At 33.7% G+C, this 16,821-nt stretch overlaps 2 protein-coding genes across 2 annotated transcripts; both read left to right on the top strand.

The window, feature by feature from the left end:
- The first annotated feature begins 11,095 nt into the window (after window positions 1–11,095).
- Window positions 11,096–12,408, top strand: LOC100499814 (uncharacterized). The gene is made up of 3 exons (NM_001249463.2): window positions 11,096–11,354; window positions 11,966–12,031; window positions 12,127–12,408. Exons 1-3 carry the CDS (start codon window positions 11,136–11,138, stop codon window positions 12,229–12,231), a joined length of 390 nt encoding a protein of 129 aa, NP_001236392.1. The 5' UTR covers window positions 11,096–11,135; the 3' UTR covers window positions 12,232–12,408.
- A 2,951-nt stretch (window positions 12,409–15,359) lies between these two features.
- On the top strand, window positions 15,360–16,821 carry LOC100811078 (photosystem I reaction center subunit IV A, chloroplastic-like). The gene is given in 3 exon segments (NM_001253081.2): window positions 15,360–15,619; window positions 16,416–16,481; window positions 16,577–16,821. Coding segments are annotated over 3 exon segments (390 nt in total). The 5' UTR covers window positions 15,360–15,400; the 3' UTR covers window positions 16,682–16,821.

Raw genomic sequence — 16,821 nt, 5'->3', positions numbered from 1 at the left:
TGGTCATGTTAGGTTAGCCCTTTTTTATTTTTGGTCCCTTGTAAATTTTTTTAATTTAGGATTGGTAAGTTGATGTTGTTCTATTTCTAATTCCTGTGATTTTTTTTTTATTTTTAATCCTTATAAATTTGTGTGTTTTATTTATTTTATTTTAGTCCTTTAAGATTTTAATTTTATTTATAATTCTTATAAGTTTGTGTCAGACTAAAATTAAAAAAATATAAATTTATAGAAACAAAATAAAAAAAATATTTCATCGTGACCAAAATTAAAAAACATAAATTTACGGAGACAACCAAAATTTTTACAAGACCAAAATTGAAACAATATGAACTTACATGAAAACAAATAATATTTAAGCCAATTAGAAAAGCAAACAACGACAGTATCATGTGCCCCATACATACCCCCACACGGTGCCGTGGGCCGCGCGGTTCAGGGACGTTGATGTAGGCCTTCAAACACCATAAAGTAGTGCAGAAGAGCATAAGTAAATTGAAATCTGGAGTAGCATGAAGACCACTCCAAAGAATCCAAGAGAAACAAGTTAGAGATAATTTTGAATTCAAGTTTGTGGTTTGCTTAACGTAAGGATTTATACAAATGGTTACGAGTGTAACCCCTTTGGTATATGATAGAGGAAGGTAAATCGGTTATAAATGTCAGCTACTTAAATTAGTTACACCCTTTCAATATTTTTAAGATTTGCATTCGTGAAATTCAATTCATGATGTTTAGCATATACTGTCTTTACATGATAAATGCCAAAAATATCGTACTAACTTTTTCTGGTGAATCACGGGAAAGTTAGTTTTTTATATGTCAAAATTATACAATCACTTTAGATACTACTGCAATTTAAAGTATAGACAAAGTCCTGTTAATGCTTCGAATTACCAAAGATGCCGGCCGGCGTGGTAACAATATTAATTTCCATCAAAAGGTAACAGTTGATGGACATGTCTTTTTGTATATCAGTCCAAAGTTAACCAGAAATATCTACAGGGTAATGTTTGATCAAACATTTTAGACTGTTAGACTCTACAGGACTTTTTTTTTATAAGCAAATTAAATTATGTATTAATCACAGAAACAACATTAGAGGTAGTTGCCCTGTTACAAACTTGGTTACATTCTATTTAGAGCACACACCACCCCAAATAAAACTAACCAAGTGTTACCCAACATTTGACTGACCAAAACGAATGCACTCCTCCTACCCAGCATATATGCCTGTGTTATTTACAAAAGGAAAAAAAAAAAAAATTAAAGTTGCCCCACCAATTCAACGCATGGTAGTGCACTATTCAATTACCGAGTCTAGAGGGCCACTTGCTATTCACTATGTGTTCCGACTTCCATGTATTAATTCATGCCCCATACCATCATTAATAGCAGCATAATATTTAGGACTGTGTTTCCTGCATGGCTACCAACAATAAATCTCCCTACATTAGTTGTTGTAATGAGACAGATATATCTACTTGCCACTGTGTGAAGGTACTTGTGCTCGAGGAAAACATATTTTTAAGCCATAGCTATAAGAAAAACTTCACATTATCAAAAATCTTCTGAAGTTTCCACGCGGATTGATTAAACAGAATTTGGTTTCTATTTCGCCAGATGTTTCTAGCTGATAGATGCCCATATACATTGTTTCATTACTCTTGCCTTGCAGCCTGCCACCCCACTTTGTGACATAAAATGCTCAATGGTAGTCCCTGGGATAACATACATTTCGTTTAACCACTGCAGACTTAAATTCCAAATTGGTCTCATCCGTCGACAATTTAAAATTAAATGCACATCAGTTTCCACTGTAGAAGAGCATAGAAGACAAACCGTGGACTGGATTTGGATGCCTCTATCAAATAAATTGCTTCTGGTTGGCAATCTATTGAGGAACAGCCTCCATAAGAACAACTTGACCTTAGGAGGCACCGGGAGCTTCCACAACATTGCAAAAACAGGTCGATCATCCCCTACACCTTGCTGATCCAGTAAAGCGCAATATGTCGAACTCACACTATATTCTCCACTACTCTCTGCTTCCCACCACCACCTATCCTCCACATGGAACTGTATCTTCATCTCCTCTAACTAAAGTAGCATGTGCTGGTACTTTTCTTCTTCCCAAACAAACATTTCCCTTCGCCACAAGAAACTCCACTCTCACCCCTTATTAATTCTCACAATAACATCACTGATAACACCATTTTGCTGCTCCGACATTGAGAACAACCTAGGAAATTTTTCTGCAAGAGGCCTGTCACCAGTCTAAGTGTCAAGCCAAAACCGTGCCCTTTTCCTATTTCCAATGTTCCATTTTGCTACTTCATTGAACCATTTTCCTTGTTCTCTCCCTCCGCACGTCTTCACTAGTTGTCTCAACCACAGATTGTTTGTTCGACATCGTACCTTCTACTAGCCCCTTCCAACCATTATATCTTGAGTCCACTATCTTCACCCACAAAGCCTCCTTTTGGCTAAACATGAGCCACTTCCACTTACCTAAAAGAGCCTTGTTGAAGGTTTTTATGTCCCTAACCCCTAAACCTCCTTTATCCTTCTCAAGGCAAGCCCTCTCCCAACACACCCAACATATTTTTTTCTCTCCCTCACATCCCCCCCAAAGAAAAGACCTTTGCAAATTTTGTTAACTTAGACCCTACCCTACTAGGAATTTTGAAGAGAGACAAGTAAAAGAGAGAAAGGGAGGACATCACCGAGTTGATCAAGCACACTTTACCGGCGATTGATAGAGTTATGTGTTTCAATGAATTGAGCCTTGTAGATACTTTGCACAAGATTGGTTTCCAAGTGTCCACTTTGGATGGATCGGCACCAATAGGCACACCAAGGTAAGTAAACGGTATGGAAGTTAGTTTACAATTTAGAATGCTTGCATACCTTTCCAAAACCCTATCCTCCACACCAATAGCCCCAAGGAAACTTTTATGGAAGTTTACCTTGAGACCGGATGCAAGCTCAAGACTCCACAACATACTCTTGATAGCTCTCACATTTCTAGAGTTGCATCGCTCCACCCACTTGTTATTGAAGAAGCCCATCCTTCTAAGCATGTAGTACAAGAATTGCCAATTGATTGAGTCATAGGCTTTCTCGTAATCTGCCTTAAATTAGAGGCATTACTTCTTTTCTCGTTTGGCTTCAATAGTACCTCATTTGCGACCACGACACTGTGTTTGAGAAATCTATTGGCCAAGAATGCACTTTGCCTTTGGTCTATAATGCGATCAAAAACCCTTTTCAACCTATTAGCGAGAAGCTTGGCCACAATTTTGTACAAGCACCCCACCATTGATATAGGTCGAAAGTCGTTCAAGCCTTGCGGATCATCAATCTTGGGTACCAATGATATGAACAACGCATTGCATCCTCTAGGAAATACACCGTTTGAGTGGAACTCCGACACAAATCTCATAATATCACTCTTGAGAACCTCCCAAAAAGTCTTCAAGAAGAGAAAATTTATGTCATCGGGACCGGGACTTTTGTGGCTTCCACAATCCCAAATAGCATCCTTCACTTCATTCTCCTCAAATCTTTGTATAAGGAAATCATCTTGTTCTTCCGATAGCATTTCAAAGTGCAGGCCATCCAAAGTGGGCCTAACCAAGTTGCTTTCTTTAAATCTCGCCTCAAAGAATGTTTTAACCACTTGTTTAACTTCACAAGGATTATCTACCCATCTTCCGTCTCGATGCAACCCTCTCAACATGTTCCTCTTCCTTCTCCATTTCTCCAAATTGTGGAAATATTTGGTATTTTGGTCTCCTTCTTGCACCTATTTGCATCTAGACTTGTCTTTAATGATTCACTCATTTTGCTTTGCCGCTTTCCAAAATTCCTCTTGTAGCTCTTTTTTCTTCTTTATATCCTTCGTGCCTAGCCCAATCTCCTCATCCTTCTTAGCCATTAGATTAAGTTTGTGCATAACATTCTTGAGCCTCCTATCCACATTACCAAACTCTCTTTCGTTCCACTCTTTTATTTTTTCTTTCAACTTTTTTATTTTTTCCTTCAGGACATATGCACCACACCCCTTAACCTCTATGGCATTCCACTCCTCATGCACAAGTTTGATGAAACTTTTTTCTTTACACCAACAATTAAGAACTCTAAAGGGTTTTGGTCCCCAATTGATGGAAGTTACCTTTAGAAGTATCAGGCAATGATCAGATATGTTTCTTACTAAAACATGTTGTGATGAGTCCTCCCATGAATCATACCACTCCCTTGAAATAAGGAAGCAATCAAGTCTACTCTTTGCAAGACCATTGGATCTAAACTGAAACACACCGTTTTACTTTGCTTTTATATATATATATATATAAAAAAAAAAAGAAACCACCCCCACCCCTCCCTCTGTTCTTAAAATCACCCAAGTCCCCCTCCCCCCTTTCCAAATTTCCTTTTCTTTTCAATAACCCACCCCCATCTCTCAAACCCCTCCCTCTTTTTTTTAATTTTTCATCTCTCAACCTTTCACTCATCTTCCTTCATTGTTCCAAAATTTATTAAGCTTATTGCATCCTTCTGTTATTCCCAAGCACTAGAAGATGATTGGAGTAAAAGGAAACACCACTCATTTCCTTAAATTTTCTATTTGATCTCTTTAAAGTAAAAATTTATAACACATTGTGTTAGATAAGCATTTTATAGCATAATTTAATTATGGGTTGTGTGAAAACGGTTAGAAAACTAAGTATTAGAGATTATCGTGGGTTTCTCAAAATCTTAGATTTACTAAATTTGAGAATTTTTCCTAATCTCTTGTTTTTTTATTTTAAATGCTTAAATCCTATGGAAAAATACTGTGATTGATCCTTTCGATGGCATTGGAAGATGTAACACCCTTTATCCTCACAAATAACGAATAAAGGAAATAAAATCATGCAGAATTTTTTTAAAAACACATTGACTTTAGATTAGTTCAAAAGGATAAAAAAGTTCACATCCACTTAGTGAAAACATAGTAGAATTTTTAAATAAAAAAAAAGTTATCCTGACTCAAAACAAGACCTTCCATCCTGAATAAAAGAAAACTAAAATAGAAATTATAACGTAATCATATTATTCATGAAAATTATAACATGCGAAGTATAATCTTATGCCCCAATGTCACACTTATCAGAGCATATCCCTATCACGAACTAAGTCTCTCCATTTCTAGCATGGAACTCATCATGTGATGGCTTACTTGAACAAAATGACAATCAACCCAAACACAAACACACACCGGGAATGAGTTATCACATTCATATATAATAAAAATGTTAGAGCATGTAAAACATATAATACTTAAATGAATTTATATAATTAACATCACTTCACAAAATCACACACATTATGCACATCCATTCAAGTTCATCCACTCCAAAAATAACATCAAACCACAATTGTTAACTCAATGAAAGTCAAACACATGCGTTATACAACAAATACTCTAGACTCAAGCCTACATGCAATGTGGTACCATTTTTCAGTGAAAAACTCGTCGGGCACCTAGGAGTACATGACAGGACATGCCTCACAATGGGTAAGTCAGGTCGCTCTCACTAAGTGAAATCATAGGGAGACCAGTCAGGGTCACGTTGTTTTGCGAGAATGCTCCAACCATGTGGGATCGGCACAAGCTTAAAGGAGCACTCAAACCGGATGACCCCCAAGGCCTACACTCCGAAGAGTCCTCTGGGCCTCTCCCTCCTGATTCAGGTCCAACCCAAAAAAAAAACATTTGAACGCACATACTCTACCTATGAATTATGCAATGCACACAACTACTCAATTGTTTTCAAAATCTCAATTATTTTTTTAAAATATAGTTTAACTCATCGTGCCTCAAGTGATTAAACTCGTCGGGTTCCCACAGTGGATCCCATCACAACTCATCGCGCATTAACTCGTCCCCTTTAAAGGGTCTTACAGTTGTGTGATTACATAATTCATGACTCACAACTCAAAACATACAACATCTCAACAATCATGTTATTCACAATCCATTACGTACCAAGTGATTATCACTTACACACAATCTCAATCACAATTTCATAATAAAATAATTGATCGCATCTCATGCATTCTACACATATCATTCAATAGTGACATTCACTTGACACAACAAAATATAGATTAAACTGAAATATATTAATTAAACAAAATAAATAAATAAAAACATCTACAACAATTAATTTGAGATGTAGCAAAAATAATTATGATTAAGCAATAATTTTACAAAAGTATTTAATTTATTATTATACATATATAACTGAAAAGAAATAAAATAATAATTTCACAATAATATTTAATTTATTTCTGCAAAGCAATAAAATAATAATTTCATAACAGTAATTAATTTATCTCTGCAAAGCAATAAAATAATAATTTCACAACAATATTTAATTTATTATATATATATAACGAACATGTACGTACAGTATGCGGAATTGCAATTTCAATAGAAGGGAATATATATTGCATTGGGTACTGTACGTGGGAATTGCATATTCAACAAAAGGAAATATATATTGCATTTGTAAACCCCAACGTACTGGGAATTTGAATCAAACATGAGATATATATATTGCATTTCAACAAAGTCACAACACGCGTGATTGATAAATTTTGATTACAAACAAAAGGAAATATAATTATTTGGGTCAAATTCTTTATTCAAATGATAATAATTAACTGACACATAAAAAAAAATGATAATTCACAAGCGCAAAAGAACGAAAATTATATCGTTAATATACAAAAAAAATCAAGTAATAACAATTGACAATCGAAAAAAATCTAATATACACTAAAAAAAATATCATATTAGTATACACTAAACAAGATCATAGAATTTCATAATAATAGATATTACACTCAATTTAGCATATGAAATATTCAACTTGAAAGGGTTCATAAATTAAAATTTTATATAAACAACCCAAAATAACCCAGAATTGATCCTCTAAGGATCCCTATACATGTTTCTTATAATTTCCAAGTGTGAGTAATTCATCCCTTACCTCGATGTAGTCGCTCAAACGTTCTCTGTTAGCAATTGTGGCATTTCTGGTGCTCTTTAGAGCTCCTCCTCTGACTACTTTGTTAGGGTTCTTATGCGTCAGGAAAAGAAAAAGGGATAGAAGGTGTTTTGTAAAAGCTGCTCTAGGTTAAAAGTAGGTTTATATAGTGGAGAAATTATGACCTAACTGATTTTACTTATGTATTTACTAATTTATTAATTTATAGGAAACTTAAAAAGGCACGGCTGTTACAGAAGACATTGATTGCGTTTTCTTAGTGAGTAGCTAATCTACTTAGTGACATTTTTTTAAAATTATTTTAGGAGAAGCAAGTAAACTTCAAAATATATTCTTTTGTGGTCTTTGAAATTTTAGGAGTACTTGAGAATAAAGGAAAACATTTATTTTCGCTTGATAGTAATTTATTTTGTGATTTTAGTTTATTTTATTGTGAATTCATGATTGATTGTCGTTCGCTACAACAAAGAGGTAATGTAACCTATGAGTCAATTATTCATAATATATTTATATTTTCTGTTTGTTGCAACAAAGAAATAATGCAGCCTATGGATAGAATATCCATAGTTTCTAAAGATTCATTCATTGCAACGAAGAGATAATGCAACCTACGAGCTAAATGTCGTAGTTTTATAATTACTGTTCGGCACAACGAAAAAATAATGTGTTCTATGTACAAATAGTGGAATGCAAGTTTGATTATAAAGTTATTATTCTTAAATACAAGTTTATATGTAATTCTAAAAATTTTCAAGGGAGTATACAATAGTTTCCAAAAATAAGTTGTATTTATTTTACTTTTATTTAATGTTATTTAAATTCTTTTTGAATGTAAAGACTCATTTTATGTTGTCCTCTCTTTCCTGTTCACTTTTTGTATTTTATGTTTTCACTGAGTCTTTGTGACTTATCCCCTATCCTCCACCTTTCTCACACTATTGAAGTTCGTTACCAAACACTATATTTTTATGCTACTATTTCTTCTTCTTTGTGTTAGCTCTTCCCCTATACATCTTCTATTATTTCAATCACGTGAGTCATATATGTTGACAATCACCATTTGGATCCCATTTTCCTTCCAAACCCCTTCCAACCCCAAGTATCCCAAACCTCTAAAAAAGGAATTGGTATCCCAAAGGCAGAACACACCTCTCGACAAGCCTTCCGAGGGTGAGAGAGACCACTCTACTTCATGATTACCCCACATTGCATAGCACACCACTTTAGTAACATCCTCTTTTTTTGTCTCTTGTACACACAAAAGTTGCACCTCTTCCTTTAAAACAATGTTCCTTATTGACTTCCATTTTATGGAGCACCCCAACCCTCTTGTGTTATAGGTTAGGATCCTCATGGAAACCTTTCTTTGCACCCCACTCCGCTCCTTTTTCCCACTTCTCCCTTTATTATCACTTTATTATCTCCACCATATGTCACCCCCATTGATGTCCCCAAGTCCCATGCATTATTGGATTCAGCCAGTGCATTCTTTATCCAAAAAATTCTATTGCAGTTTTTAACACCATTCTTTGAGATAGAATTGCTAAAGTTGGTGCTACTTGGTTTTGAATTCTGACCATTCCTGCCCTTCTTCAAAATTCTGCCCAACGAGGATTTTTTGAATTTGTTGTGGACCTTGAAGGAGGATGATGATTCGCTTTGTGCCTTAGCTCTATGCACCACAGTTGACTCCCTTCCATATTTAGTTTCAGTTTGGCAATTATTGTTGTCCCCAACATATCCCAAGTCCTGTTTTTTAACTGCTTCTTCTGGCCCATTCTCAGGAATTAGCACTGATTTGGATCCCTCTTCACATGAGTGATTTTGACCATACATCCCTTTACCTTCTCCTTTATCCACCCGTTTTTCATTTCTTCGTAGCAAACTTTCAGAGACTCGATCATCTTCATCCTCCTACTGCCCGCTGCCGTTAACCTCAGGCCACTGCTACTGGGAATCTTGAAAAGTAGAAGTCCCCTTCTAATCGATCTTTCATCTTGTCTCTCTTTCCTATTCCCTGTTACCCACCTCTCTTTTCTCTTGTGTTTCCCATCTCATCTCACCCCCGTTTAGTGAATTCAAATTTAAAGACTTTATGTGGAGTTTTCTTTCTCTCATATATAGACTTTAGTTTTGTTCATACATGTACACAATTGAGTCTAGTGCCACATGATGAAAAACACTGGTCTATCCATTGACATATTTGTTCGACATATTTTTGTTCATCAGATTTCAATATCATCAAACTTGGCTTTTGATTTTTCTTACCCTTTATTTTGAAAAGAATGGCACAAATCTTTGTAGTGGAGGGTGTCTTCCATTTCGGCTTCTAAATGAAATAGTTTGAAGAGGTTAACTTATCCATCATTGCTAATATCGTCGAGGTTAACTCTTCTATTTTGAAAAAAATTATTAATAAAAAATTACATGTGCTAATAGGCCCAAAAACACTATATATAAAGTAGAATCATGGTTAAAATTCTATTTATAGGAATAATAGTAGAATATAGGTGATTGTTAGATTGGTTATGATGCATTCTACTAGAGTGAGCACATGACATAGACTTTGCTATATAATAACATTGTAATTTCTTTTTTATGAGATATGTTGAATGAAGTCCATTTTCTCTCCTATCTTTTATTTTCTTTGGAGGTTTCTCTGTCCTCGAACTCAGAATCCATCTTTTACACATAATTCTAAATATGTTTGTGTTAGCTTAATAGATATAATGAGTTGGGGTTTGTGACTCTTGTTATGTGTATTAAGCTGCAAGTTTTTTTTCAAGGAAATTTTGTAAACGCTTGTTGTACTACAATTAAGATTCTTGCATGGATTAGTCATTGTTAATAAATATTTTGCATTAATAAATATTTTGCAGCAATAACATAGTTTCTAAAAAATATTATAAAAAAATTATCCTTAATAAATACTTTTATCTTATAATAGTTATTTTTCTTAATCTATGTGGAAAAACTTAAATAATACTAACAATGATTAATTCAAGTGGTGATGAGCTTGGGTCGGTTAAGTAAATAATCAAGGATTTAAATCCAAATTTTTATGTATGAAAAAAACCTAGGACAATCTAACTTTGAGTGCCTTCAAATATTCCAAAAGAAATTAATCTCTAATGAATATGTTTTTTTTATATATATAATTAATGAATATGCTGTTTACAATCACATGAATAACAAAATAGAATTGTAGCCAAATACTAAAAAAATTATTATTTGTCTATATGCATGCGACTAATGTTACGAAAAAGAAAGAACATTTTCTTAATTGACTTGATTACATTATTTCCTTCATGACCCATTTTACACTTGAGAAATGTAAGTAAACTTTATTTAATATATTATTTTGAAAACATTTTTTTAAAAAGGACAAAATTTTGTGAGTCCTTCTTCATATTTTATGATTTTTTTAATCAATTAGAGAAAATAGAATTTTTTGGAACACCATGACTAATCTCTACTGAATAATATGATTAATCACCTTTAATAATATTTTTTTTAATTATATTTTTTCATTCTTAAGATTTAAATTCAAAATATTACTTAAAATAACGGAAATCAATTCCACTCAAATTAACAACTTGATAGTAGAAAATATATGTTTAAAGACAGAGAGATTAGGGTGGAAAAACAAGACATCTTTCCCATCATGAAAAATAAGTTAATGAAATTATGTCATTATGGCAACAATATATAGAAGCATATACACTCTCCATTTTATAATTATATTGTCGGCCCATTTTGAAGTTTGGTGGCCTAGCCGAGTGAGAAGCGAAGCCACTCACCGAGTTGACTCGGGGAATTTAGACATGGAGGATGAATTGTAACAACATTATCCAAAGGAAGGGGATATGGTTCACAAGTGGCATCACCCTAGTGGTGGACACGATTGATGCACACTTCCGAGGATCAGATATTTCCCCAAACTAAAACCATGTTCCATTCAAAGCCTCTCAGTGCTTGTGCTGCTCTTGTCCTTTTTCCTCGCTTAAGATCACCCAAGAGAGAACCTAAGACACACAACACAGACTCACACAAAGAGTTACAAGAGAAATCATCATGGCATCAGCAGCATCTGGGTTTGTGTTGTCACTTAATGTTGCAGCTGCCACCACAAACTCAAGGGTGGTCATGTTCAACACCAAGAACAACACTTCTAGGTTTGTTGTAAAGGCTTCAGATGAGCCTGCAGCGGCGGCACCCGCCACCGCCACACCCCCAGCTGAAGCTGAAGCTAAACCAAAGCCACCACCTATTGGCCCCAAGAGAGGTGCTAAGGTGAGCTACCCCCAAAACCCAATTTTTTTTGTAGTTGTAGTTGCTCATGTTGTGCAAAATAGCTATCAACATGTCCTCTTATTTTCATTTTCTTTCTTGTCATCAAAGATTTATATAATTGATAGTAAAAATTGGATTTTTTGCAAACTAAACACAATTATTTTCTCAAACTATAAACGTGTCTTTGTTTTCTATATTGCATATACGGCTAGCTGTAATCAGTGTATCAAAGTAGTTTCTTTGTTACAAATATATATAGAGGATTGAGTGCTGCTAATACACTCCTAATTCTCTTTCTAGTAATTGTTAGTTAAAATTTATTAGAAACTACAAAATCATAAGTGGATCTTCTTATTAAGAAGTGATACATGTACAATTTTATGATTTGCCAATAAGTTTCAATCAGTAATGAAAAATATGTTCAAAAAAGTATGTTAGATAGAAAGTATGTTATTTGATGCGTAGGAACAGAGGACAGTGATGAACTTGTCTGTTTTATTCATTTGAGACTTTGTGTTAGTAAATAGCTTGAAAGTTGAAATTTGTATTAAATTAGTTGCCCACTTGCCCAGCAACAAGGGTAGTTTCTAATTCTTATTTACAATTAACAGGTGAAGATTCTTAGGAAGGAATCTTACTGGTACAAAGGCACCGGTTCAGTGGTTGCTGTTGATCAGGTTAGTGCCCCTAAACTCACTCTAATGCATACCCTCTCAATTTTCTACCATCCCATGCATTATGCAAACTCAGTTCCTGTTTTATTGTTGTGCAGGACCCCAACACTCGCTACCCTGTTGTGGTTCGATTCAACAAAGTCAACTATGCCAATGTATCAACAAACAACTATGCTTTGGATGAGATCGTGGAAGTCGAATGAATCCAACTTAATTGTAATTTTGATACTTGTCATGCTATCGCAGTTACTACTAGCCTAAGGATTTTTCATGTCACAAAAAAAGAATCTGTATATTCTCTCTGTTATCGACCCCTTTGATCTCTATTCTCTATGAACTATATCCTGTGTGCAGTTGCTCATAATCTTATTCTTCGACTAAAGACATCTTATTTTATTCAAATCAGTTATTAGGCATGTTGTTAGAGCCATCAATCTATGACCTTTACAACTATTGAAATTGGCCTAAAAATAAAAATGAAATACTCCTCATGCAATTGATCATGAGGTTGATCTGGCTTTAACCGAGTTAACTATGTTGCTCTAACCCATTTTATCACCTCTTCATGTAAAATGCAAAAGAAAAGACTTTGCACCTCATGAGGTGTTGAAAGAAAATATAAGAGAAGAGAAACAAAATGAGAGAGATTTGATGAGTGATGCCATCAAGAAAGAAAAAAGAGATAAAAATGTACATTTTTCTGAAGTATTGCCATGACAATGAGGTACATGTATTGTATTCTAACGTGAATGAAATGAGTGTTGCAGATGATCAATATGATAGTTTCTTTCTTATGCCGAACATAAAATATGTTAACTTATGCAACTACAAAATTGTTAATGAAAACTGGCAGCGTAAATTTGTGGATTATCTAATGGTTGAGTGTGCCGGATCCAAGAATATTTTTTAGTGGGGGTAAGAAAAGAAAAATATCGTAAATTTTTATAAAATACATAATGTTATGAAAAAAGAATAATTCAAAATATTTAAACTTCTACAAATTACAATTGTCTTTTATGTTTTTTTTTATTGAAAATGCTATATGATTGTTTCATTGTCAATATTATAAAAAAATATCTCTATATTTATAACCAAATAATTATTCAATCATTTATCTTTTCTCACATGACTATGTATTTTATTCTTCACAAAATTAATTGTAGAGAAACATCTTAAATGACAAACTCTCTTAATTCATTTCTTGCTCTATTTGAAAAATGTGATGAAATCACTCAAATGAAACATATAAGGTAGTAAATGAATCATTGTGCTCTATTGAATGTTTATCACATGAGTTAGAATATTAAAATTTAGGTTATTATTTTGACCTCTAATTTATTTAGGTTTAATTTAGTTCTTTTATTTTTAAAAAGTTTAATTTGAACCATTAATTTGTATATATTAGATTTAATCTAGTCCCTTTATTTTTAAAATTTCTAATTAGATCTTTATTTTTAAAAATGGATTCAATTTGGTCTCATTATTTTGAAAATATTCAGAGATAATGGAAGAAAAATGAGATCAAATTGAAATCATTTAAAAAATATAAAGAATCTAATTGAACATTTTAAAACTAAAGAGGACCAAATTAAACCTAAAAAATAAATTAGAGGATCAAAATAATAATTAAATCTAAAAATTAAAAAGATAAAATAGTAAAATTAAAATCAATTTATTCTTTTTTTTATTTCTTATACTTTTTATATATTTTAAAAATATTATCTTATAGGAATAATATCTATTTTTTATAAGGGAAATTTTTTTATTATAATTTAGTGGAGACAATTGTCCCCACAATACAACACATGTATCCATCCCTGTTGAGTGGTTTATAAATATTCAATCACTTCTTTCTATAATTATTCTAGTACAATTAACTAAGTAAAGAAACCTTTGATGCATATCTTAAATTTTTACAGATAAAAAAAATAAAACAATCGAAATGAGGAGAATGGTAAACAAAAAGCTCCATATTATGTTCTTATTATTGCAGAGGCACCTGAACTATCATGGATTTTCTGTTCGAGGGATTAATTCTATGTTACTTAATCATACACATACTGACTTAATTGCACATGGCTTTTGTACACATAAGTTCACATGTCTATGTGCACCAATGCATTCGATGACGGAAAAGGGAAGGAGTATTAGGAAAGAAAAAGGAGCGAAGAGAGAAAGAGAGGGAAGAGAGAGAAGTATAAGTATGATAGATGATATGATTTGATAGTAAGAGAGATAGAGAAAAAAATTAGGTTATCAAGTAGATGTTTAAAATTTATGGATATAAAAAAATCAACACTCAATTTTTCTCTCATTTTTAATCTTGCACAATGTTCCCTTAATAACATAACATTGTTTACCCTTTCCAATATCACATAATTTCTTAGTTTCCTTGATTCCTTATGCAATTATATAAACCAAGAAAGATCAAAAGCAATGTAAACAAATGATATCAAGTGTATCCTCAAGGGGTGTGGATATAATTTTCCCAAAATATAATTTTCAAGATCATGTGTTCTTGGTGAGAGAGAGAGAGAGTCTAAGTCTTGAGTTCTTGGAACTTTTTAATATAGATTTGCTCTAGGTATGAATGTGAATCTTTAATGGAGTACTTCCATGGATTTTTCTCTTGCTCCATCTTGTGTTAAGTTCTTGTTTTCATTTGTGTTCCTTTTTAATGACTGAATTTCAATTCAGCACTTTGAGTTGCTCAATTGTATTTTGATTTCATGTTTTATGAGTCAATCTTATTTTCTTTTGTTTTCTCACTTGTATTTTTGATTTCATGTGTACATAATATGTGTTCTGGGTACTCGCACATCAAAACAATCCCAAGGTCGACATTCCATAGAGGGAGGAGAGAGATAGAAAAAAGAAAGAAAAAGTTGAGAAATTAGTGATAAATATATGTGACATAATGGAAGGTGTGAAGGGAGATGGAGTAAAAAATTTGGAGTGTGAAGGGTGAGATGTGTGAGAAATGAAAATAGTTAATAAGAATTGTATTGCTAAAGAGTGTCTGAATATCATTTTGATGTCTCAAATTGGCCATTTGGCATTATTCAAGTTTAGTTGCCTAGCCGAGTGACTAACTGAGTTGACTCGGGGAATTTACGAAAGGATGAGTTGTAATAACATTATCCATAGAATGGGATATGGTTCACAAGTGGCATCACCCTAGTGGTAGACACGATTGATGCACACTTATGGGGATCAGATAATTCGCCAAACTAAACCCAAACCATGCATGTTTATTCAAAGCCTCTCAGTGCTTGTGCTGCTTTTGTCCTTTTGCCACGCTTAAGATCACCCAAGAGAGAACCTAAGACACACAACACAACACAAACACACAGAGTTAGAGGAGAAATCATCATGGCATCAGCAGCATCTGGGTTTGTGTTGTCACTTAATGTTGCAGCTGCCACCACAAACTCAAGGGTGGTCATGTTCAACACAAAGAACAACGCTTCTAGGCTTGTTGTAAGGGCTTCAGATGAGCCTGCAGCGGCGGCACCCGCCACCGCCACACCCCCAGCTGAAGCTGAAGCTAAACCAAAGCCACCACCTATTGGCCCCAAGAGAGGTGCTAAGGTAAGTTACTTCAAAACTCAACTCTTTAGTACGGTAGTTTCTCATGTTGTGCAGAGTAATCGCTTTTATTCCATGAACATGATCCTTAATTGTTGATTGTTTGTGAGTATACTAGGCTAGCTCCCCCCATTGGAATTGGTATGAGAAAATGTTTTTAGTTATAAATATGTCCTCTTATTTTCCTTTTCTTTTGTGTCATCAAAGATTTATATTATATAGTAAATAGTAAAAATTGGATTTTCTCTAACTAAACACAAAACCCTTTTTTTCAAACTATGAATTAACAAGTTTACTATTAAGCGCATGGATCATCCGACGGGATTGTTCTAGCTTCACCAGTGATTTTTAAGTTTGAGTCTAGGATATGTAGCGCCTGGTTCAAATTTAAGCTTCTATATTGCATCTAAAGCTGTAATAAGTGTATTAAAGGGGTTTCTTGTTACAAATATATATTTAAAGAGGAAGAATTCAGAATAGAGGAGTGAGTGATATTAACACACTCCTTCAATAGAAACTACAAAATCACAAGTGAAACTCATCAAATATGAAGTGGAACCTGTGCAATTTTATGATTCTTATTAAATTTCATCATAAATGAAGAATATATTCAAGAGCATATGCTAGCAAGTCTGTTGTTAGCATTTCTCTACAGAATGTATAGGAAAAAAAGACAGTGATGAAACTTGTATGTTAATTCATTAGAGACTCTGTTAGAAATAGTTTGAAAGTTGAAATTTGTATTGAGCTAGCTGTGTAGCAACAAGGTTAGTTTCTAATTTTTCTTTTCAATCAACAGGTGAAGATTCTTAGGAAGGAATCTTACTGGTACAAAGGCACTGGTTCAGTGGTTGCTGTTGATCAGGTTAGTGCCCCTAAACTCACTCTAATGCATACCCTCTCAATTTTCTACCATCCCATGCATTATGCAAACTCAGTTCCTGTTTTATTGTTGTGCAGGACCCCAACACTCGCTACCCTGTTGTGGTTCGATTCAACAAAGTCAACTATGCCAATGTATCAACAAACAACTATGCTTTGGATGAGATTGTGGAAGTGGAATGAGTCTAATTTATTTGTAATTTTGATTCTGGTCATGCTATCGCAGTTACTAGCCTAAGGTTTTTTTATGTCAAAAACAAAAAAGAATTTGTATCATATTCTCTCTGTTATCTACCCCCTTGATTTCTATTTTCTATGAACTA

Source organism: Glycine max, chromosome 10 (genome assembly GCF_000004515.6).
Source record: "Glycine max cultivar Williams 82 chromosome 10, Glycine_max_v4.0, whole genome shotgun sequence".
In the NCBI taxonomy this organism is placed as follows: Eukaryota; Viridiplantae; Streptophyta; class Magnoliopsida; order Fabales; family Fabaceae; genus Glycine; species Glycine max.
The sequence above is the reverse complement of the archived record's forward strand: the minus strand, read 5'-3'. Positions and strand labels throughout refer to the sequence as shown.